At 55.6% G+C, this 8,064-nt stretch overlaps 1 protein-coding gene across 1 annotated transcript; it reads right to left on the bottom strand.

Moving 5' to 3' along the window:
- Positions 1-308: 308 nt before the first annotated feature.
- On the bottom strand, positions 309-6,932 carry LOC117011448 (homeobox protein otx5-like; the record flags this gene model as incomplete). Its single annotated transcript, XM_033086821.1, has 3 exons — positions 309-461; positions 3,629-3,727; positions 6,781-6,932. Coding segments are annotated over 3 exons (404 nt in total), but the record flags the coding sequence as incomplete, so codon positions are not given.
- Positions 6,933-8,064: the final 1,132 nt, after the last annotated feature.

Raw genomic sequence — 8,064 nt, forward strand, 5'->3', positions numbered from 1 at the left:
CAATTTCAGCTCCCCCACCCCAATTTCGCCTCCCCCAGCCCCAATTTCACCTCCCCCCACCCCAATTTGGGGTCCCCCCACCCCAATTTCGGCTCCCCCCGCCCCAATTTCGCCTCCCCCAGCCCCAATTTGGGCTCCCCCAGCCCCAATTTCAGCTCCCCCTACCCCAATTTCAGCTCCCCCAGCCCCAATTTCGGCTCCCCCCACCCCAATTTCAGCTCCCCCCGCCCCAATTTCAGCTCCCCCCGCCCCCAATTTCGGGCCTCACGCGTTCAGCTTCCGCATCCGCCACCCCGAGCGCCCCCTCCTCAAATTCCGGGCGGTTTTGGGGGGGTCCCGCGGTTCTGGGGGCTCCTTCCCCCCTCAGGTAACCGCGGGCCGCTCGCCGCCCTCAGCGCCGCCATCTTGGCCGCCATCTTGGCGTCCCCGCGGCACTTTTTGAGCGTCACGTGGTCATGTGACTTCCGGTATGGGGCAGGAAGTCACGTGGTCACGTGGTTTTTAAACCGCCTGATCGTGGTCACGCCCACTTTGGTTGTGACCACGCCCATTTCGTTGTGGCCACGCCTCTTTCTCAGAGCCGGGTGACCCCCTCACCTCCCCCAGCCCCAATTTCACCTCCCCCAGCCCCAATTTCAGCTCCCCCAGCCCCAATTTGGGCTCCCCCGCCCCAAATTTCAGCTCCCCCAGCCCCAATTTCAGCTCCCCCAGCCCCAATTTCAGCTCCCCCACCCCAATTTCACCTCCCCCAGCCCCAATTTCAGCTCCCCCAGCCCCAATTTCAGCTCCCCCCACCCCAATTTCAGCTCCCCCAGCCCCAATTTCAGCTCCCCCCACCCCAATTTCAGCTCCCCACCCCCAATTTCGGGCCTCACGCGTTCAGCTTCCGCATCCGCCACCCCGGGCGCCCCCTCCCCAAATTCCGGGCGATTTTGGGGGGGTCTCGCGGCTCTGGGGGTTCCTTCCCCCCTCAGGTAACCGCCGGCCGCTCAGCGCCGCCATCTTGGCCGCCATCTTGGCGCCCCCGCGTGACTTTTTGAGCGTCACGTGGTCATGTGACTTCCGGTATGGGCAGGAAGTCACGTGGTCACGTGGTTTAAAATCGCCTGATCGTGGACACGCCCCCTTTGGGTGTGACCACGCCCATTTCGTTGTGGCCACGCCTCTTTCCTCGTGACCACGCCCCTTTCTCTGTAACCACGCCCCTTTTTCCTGTGGCTGTGGCGCCCCCTGGCGGGCGGGGCGGGAATTGAGGGGAGGGGGCGAGAGGAGAATTTTGGGGAGGGGGAAAAGAACCCCCAGACCCCCCAAAAAATACAGAAACTGCCTCAAAAAAACACAGAGACCCCAAAAAATACAGAGACACCCAAATAAACAGGAAGACCCCCAAAAAAACCACAGATCCCCCAAAAAAATTACAAAGACCCCAAAAAAAAACCCCCCAGACCGCTCAAAAAAAAAAAGACCCCCCCCAAAAAACCCAGAGACCCCCCAAAAAATACCAAGACCCCCTCAAAAAAACACAGAGACCCCAAAAAAAAACCCCAGAGACCCCCAAAAAAACACAAAACCCCCCAAAAAAATACAGAGACCCCCTCAAAAAAACCCAGAGACCCCAAAAAATTACAAAGACCCCTCAAAAAAACCCCCAGACCCCAAAAAAACCACAGAGACCCCCCAAAAAAAACCCCCAGACCCCAAAAAAAAACCCAAAGCCCCCCAAAAAAATACAAAGACCCCCCCAAAAAACACAGAGACCCCCCCCAAAATTCTCACACTTTTTAAAATTTTAATTTTTTTTTATTGCTATTTTCTCTCTCTTTTTCTGGTTTTTTTTTCTTTTCAGGAATTGGGGGAGGGAGGGGTCGGGGAATCCCCCCAAAAAATCCGGGAATTCTCCCCAAAAAAATCGCGGGAATCTCCCCAAAAAAATCCCGGGAATTCTCTCCAAAATCGCGGGAATTTTCCTCGTTCTGGGAATTTTCTGGGGTCCAGGAATTTTCTCCATGACCCGAGAATTAATTATTAATTAATAATTAATTATCTGCTCTGGAAATTTTTGGTGCTCCAGGGATTTTTTTTTTTTTCAGGAATTCTCCACCATCCCAAAAAAAAAATTCCCGGGAATATTTTTCGGGAATCCAAAAAAAAAAAAAAATTCGGGAATTTTTTCTCCACGATCCCAAAATAAAAAACAAACCCGGGATTTTTTTTTTTTTTTCGGGAATTTTTTTTCCCGTGATTTTTTTTTTTTCCCACGAATTTTTTTTTTTCCCGGGAATAATTTTTTTTTCCCGGGAATATTTTTTTTTTCCCTGTAATTTTTTTTGCAGGAATTCTCCACGATTCCCGGGATTTATTTTTTTTTTTCCCCGCGAAATTTTTTTTTCCCGGAAATTTTTTTTTCCCGCGGATTTCTTTTCCCGGGAATTTTTTTTGCCGGGAATTTTTTTTTCCCGCGAATTTTTTTTCCCGGGAATATTTTTTTTCCCCGGGAATTTTTTTTGCAGGAATTCTCCACGATCCCCGGGATTTTTTTTTTTTCCTGGGATTTTTTTTTCCCGGGAATTTTTTTTCCCCTGGATTTTTTTTTTTCCCGGGAATTTTTTTTCCCCTGGAAATTTTTTTTTCCCGCGAAATTTTTTTTTCCCGCGAATTTTTTTTCCCACGAATTTTTTTTTCCCGGGAATATTTTTTTTTTCCCTGTAATTTTTTTGCAGGAATTCTCCACAATTCCCAGGGGTTTTTTTTTTTTTCCCGTGATTTTTTTTTCCCCTGGAAATTTTTTTTTCCCGCGAAATTTTTTTTTCCTGCGAATTTTTTTTCCTGCGAATTTTTTTTTCCCGGGAATATTTTTTTTTCCCCGGGAATTTTTTTTGCAGGAATTCTCCTCGATTCCCAGAATTTTTTTTTTTTTCCCCAGGATTTTTTTTCCCGCGGTTTTTTTTTTTTCCCAGGTTTTTTTTTCCCGGGAATTTTTTTTTTTTCCCGCGGATTTTTTTTTCCCGGGAATTTTTTTTTTTTCCCGGCAATATTTTTTTTTCCCGTTTTTTTTTTTTTTTCCCCCCGGAAATTTTTTCCCTGGTTTTTTTTTTCCCGGAAATTTTTTCCCGCCAATTTTTTTTTCCCGGAAATTTTTTCCCGCGAAATTTTTTTTCCCGCCAAATTTTTTTTTTTCCCGCCAAATTTTTTTTTCCTTTTTCCCGGAAATCCCCCCCTCCCCCACCATCCCCCTCCCCCTACAACACCTGAAACTTCCACCCACCCTGCTCCAGCCCCTCCCCCCCCCCAAAATTCACCTTCCACGCCCCTCCCCCCTCCAAACAATCCCCGAACCCCCCCCCGAACCCCAGCGCGGGGGGAGGGGCTTGGGGGGCGGGGCTGAGCGCGCCCACCTGAGGCGGGGGGAGGGGCGACAGGTAAGGCTCGAGCCCCGCCCCCCCCCCGAAATAACCCGGGAAAGGTTGGGGGAAGGGCGGGGGTGGGGGAGGGGCGGGGAAACCCCCCCGGAACCCCGGGGAGGGGTCGGGGAGGGGGAGGGGCGAGAGGGAGGCGGGGCTCCAGATGGACACGGGGGGTGGGGGAGGGGCGGGGGGGTGGGGGAGGGGTGAAGGGGGGGTCCGGGGGGGGGGGAGGGTTTCTTTTTGGGGGGTGGGCGTGGCTTGGAGGGGGCGGAGCCTTGGGATTGCTGCTGGCGGCATTTGGCGCGGCGGTTCTTGAACCACACCTGGGGGGGACAGGTGAGAGAGGACAGGTGAGATTGACAGGTGATTGACAGGTGAGACAGGTGAGATTGACAGGTGAGACAGGTGAGAGACAGGTGAGAGACAGGTGAGAGACAGGTGAGACAGGTGAGATTGACAGGTGAGACAGGTGAGATAGAACAGGTGTGATTGACAGGTGAGATTGACAGGTGAGATTGACAGGTGTGGGACAGATGAGATTGACAGGTGAGATTGACAGGTGAGAGACAGGTGTGAGACAGGTGAGAGAGGACAGGTGAGAGACAGGTGAGATTGACAGGTGTGATTGACAGGTGTGATTGACAGGTGAGACAGGTGAGAGACAGGTGAGACAGGTGTGATAGAACAGGTGAGAGACAGGTGAGAGACAGGTGAGACAGGTGAGACAGGTGAGAGAGGTGAGAGACAGGTGAGACAGGTGAGAGACAGGTGAGACAGGTGAGACAGGTGAGAGACAGGTGAGAGACAGGTGAGAGACAGGTGAGAGACAGGTGAGACAGGTGAGACAGGTGAGACAGGTGAGAGACAGGTGAGACACAGACAGGTGAGACAGGTGAGAGACAGGTGAGAGACAGGTGAGACAGGTGAGAGACAGGTGAGAGACAGGTGAGACAGGTGAGACAGGTGAGACAGGTGAGAGACAGGTGAGACAGGTGAGACAGGTGAGAGACAGGTGAGACACAGACAGGTGAGACAGGTGAGAGACAGGTGAGACAGGTGAGAGACAGGTGAGAGACAGGTGAGACAGGTGAGACAGGTGAGACAGGTGAGAGACAGGTGAGACAGGTGAGACAGGTGTGATAGAACAGGTGTGACACAGGTGAGACAGGTGAGACAGGTGAGACAGGACATGTGTGATAGGACAGGTGGGACAGAACAGGTGTGGGACAGGTGAGACAGATGTCCCTGTGTCACACCTGTCCTGTCTCACACCTGTCACACCTGTCCCAGGTGTGTCTCAGGTGTGTGTTACCTGTCCCAGGTGTGTGTTACCTGTCCCAGGTGTGTCTCACCTGCACCCTGCTCTCAGGTAAGTTGATTTTCAGCGCCACCTCCTCCCTCATGAAGATGTCCCTGTGTCACACCTGTCCTGTCCCTGTGTCCCAGGTGTGTCCCAGGTGTCTCTCACCTGTCCCAGGTGTGTGTTACCTGTCTCAGGTGTGTGTTACCTGTCCCAGGTGTGTCCCAGGTGTGTGTTACCTGTCCCAGGTGTGTGTTACCTGTCCCAGGTGTGTCCCAGGTGTCTCTCACCTGTCCCAGGTGTGTGTTACCTGTCTCAGGTGTGTGTTACCTGTCCCAGGTGTGTCCCAGGTGTGTGTTACCTGTCCCAGGTGTGTCACACCTGTCTCACCTGCACCCTGCTCTCAGGTAAGTTGATTTTCAGCGCCACCTCCTCCCTCATGAAGATGTCCCTGTGTCACACCTGTCCTGTCCCTGTGTCCCAGGTGTGTCTCACCTGTCCCAGGTGTGTCCCAGGTGTGTCTCACCTGTCCCAGGTGTGTGTTACCTGTCCCAGGTGTGTGTTACCTGTCCCAGGTGTGTCACACCTGTCTCACCTGCACCCTGCTCTCAGGTAAGTTGATTTTCAGCGCCACCTCCTCCCTCATGAAGATGTCCCTGTGTCTCTGTGTCCCTCACCTGTCTCAGGTGTGTCCCAGGTGTGTCCCACCTGTCCCAGGTGTGTCACACCTGTCCCAGGTGTGTCTCACCTGCACCCTGCTCTCAGGTAAGTTGATTTTCAGCGCCACCTCCTCCCTCATGAAGATGTCCCCGTGTCACACCTGTCCTGTCCCTGTGTCCCAGGTGTGTCCCAGGTGTCTCTCACCTGTCCCAGGTGTGTCACACCTGTCTCACCTGCACCCTGCTCTCAGGTAAGTTGATTTTCAGCGCCACCTCCTCCCTCATGAAGATGTCCCTGTGTCACACCTGTCCTGTCCCTGTGTCCCACACCTGTCCCAGGTGTGTCCCAGGTGTGTGTTACCTGTCCCAGGTGTGTCTCACCTGTCCCAGGTGTGTCTCAGGTGTGTGTCACCTGTCCCAGGTGTGTCCCAGGTGTGTGTTACCTGTCCCAGGTGTGTGTTACCTGTCCCAGGTGTGTCTCACCTGCACCCTGCTCTCAGGTAAGTTGATTTTCAGCGCCACCTCCTCCCTCATGAAGATGTCCCTGTGTCTCTGTGTCCCTCACCTGTCCCAGGTGTGTCTCAGGTGTGTCCCAGGTGTGTGTTACCTGTCCCAGGTGTGTGTTACCTGTCCCAGGTGTGTCTCACCTGCACTCTGCTCTCAGGTAAGTTGATTTTCAGCGCCACCTCCTCCCTCATGAAGATGTCCCCGTGTCACACCTGTCCTGTCCCTGTGTCCCACTCCTGTCTCACCTGTCCCAGGTGTATCCCAGGTGTGTGTCACCTGTCCCAGGTGTGTTACCTGTCCCAGGTGTATCCCAGGTGTGTGTCACCTGTCCCAGGTGTGTGTTACCTGTCCCAGGTGTGTGTTACCTGTCCCAGGTGTGTCTCACCTGCACCCTGCTCTCAGGTAAGTTGATTTTCAGCGCCACCTCCTCCCTCATGAAGATGTCCCTGTGTCACACCTGTCCTGTCCCTGTGTCCCACTCCTGTCTCACCTGTCCCAGGTGTCTCTCACCTGTCCCAATTGTGTCCCAGGTGTGTGTTACCTGTCCCAGGTGTGTGTTACCTGTCCCAGGTGTGTCCCAGGTGTGTCCCAGGTGTGTCACACCTGTCTCACCTGCACCCTGCTCTCAGGTAAGTTGATTTTCAGCGCCACCTCCTCCCTCATGAAGATGTCCCCGTGTCACACCTGTCCTGTCCCTGTGTCCCACACCTGTCACACCCATCCCAGGTGTCTCTCACCTGTCCCAGGTGTGTCCCAGGTGTGTGTTACCTGTCCCAGGTGTGTCCCAGGTGTGTGTTACGTGTCCCAGGTGTGTCCCAGGTGTGTGTTACCTGTCCCAGGTGTGTGTTACCTGTCCCAGGTGTGTCTCACCTGTCCCAGGTGTGTGTTACCTGTCCCAGGTGTGTCTCACCTGCACCCTGCTCTCAGGTAAGTTGATTTTCAGCGCCACCTCCTCCCTCATGAAGATGTCGGGGTAGCGCGTTTTGTCGAACAGCGCCTCCAGCACGTCCAGCTGCGCCCGCGTGAACGTCGTGCGCTCGCGCCGCTGCTTCCGGGGGGTCCCTGAGACCCCCAAAAATGGGGATTGGGGATTGGGGAGAGACCCCCCGAGATGGGGAGAGACCCCCGGAATGGGGAGGGACCCCCCCAAAATGGGGACAGGTGAGGGAGGGACCCCCGGGATCGCGCCCGCGTGAACGTCGTGCGCTCGCGCCGCTGCTTCCGGGGGGTGCCTGAGACCCCCGAATTGGGGAGAGACCCCCAAAAATGGGGATTGGGGATTGGGGAGAGACCCCCAGGAATGGGGAGGGACCCCCGGGATTGGGGAGGGACCCCCAAAAATGGGGACAGGTGAGGGGGGGACCCCCGGGATTGCGCCCGCGTGAACGTCGTGCGCTCGCGCCGCTGCTTCCGGGGGGTGCCTGGGACCCCCGAATTGGGGAGAGACCCCCGAAATGGGGATTGGGGATTGGGGAGAGACCCCCCAAAATGGGGAGAGACCCCAAAAATGGGGAGGGACCCCCAAAAATGGGGACAGGTGAGGGAGGGACCCCCGGGATCGCGCCCGCGTGAACGTCGTGCGCTCGCGCCGCTGCTTCCGGGGGGTCCCTGGGACCCCCAAATTGGGGAGAGACCCCAAAAATGGGGATTGGGGATTGGGGAGGGACCCCCCAAAATGGGGAGGGACCCCCAGGATTGGGGAGAGACCCCAAAAATGGGGAGGGACCCCCGGGATTGGGGGAGGGACCCCCGGGATCGCGCCCGCTTGAACGTCGTGCGCTCGCGCCGCTGCTTCCGGGGGGTGCCTGAGACCCCCGAATTGGGGAGGGACCCCCGAAATGGGGATTGGAGATTGGGGAGGGACCCCCCAAATGGGGAGAGCCCCCCGGAATTGGGGAGAGACCCCAAAAATGGGGAGGGACCCCCGGAATTGCTCCCGCGTGAACGTCGTGCGCTCGCGCCGCTGCTTCCGGGGGGTGCCTGGGACCCCCAAATTGGGGGGACAGGTGAGGGAGGGACCCCCCGAAATGGGGAGAGACCCCAAAAATGGGGAGGGACCCCCAAAATGGGGATTGGGGATTGGGGAGAGACCCCCCAAAATGGGGATTGGGGAGAGGGGATTGGGGATTGGGGAGGGACCCCAGAAATGGGGAGAGGTGAGGGAGGGACCCCTGAGATTGGGGAGAGACCCCAA

The sequence above is a fragment of the Catharus ustulatus genome, unplaced genomic scaffold (genome assembly GCF_009819885.2).
Source record: "Catharus ustulatus isolate bCatUst1 unplaced genomic scaffold, bCatUst1.pri.v2 scaffold_164_arrow_ctg1, whole genome shotgun sequence".
In the NCBI taxonomy this organism is placed as follows: Eukaryota; Metazoa; Chordata; class Aves; order Passeriformes; family Turdidae; genus Catharus; species Catharus ustulatus.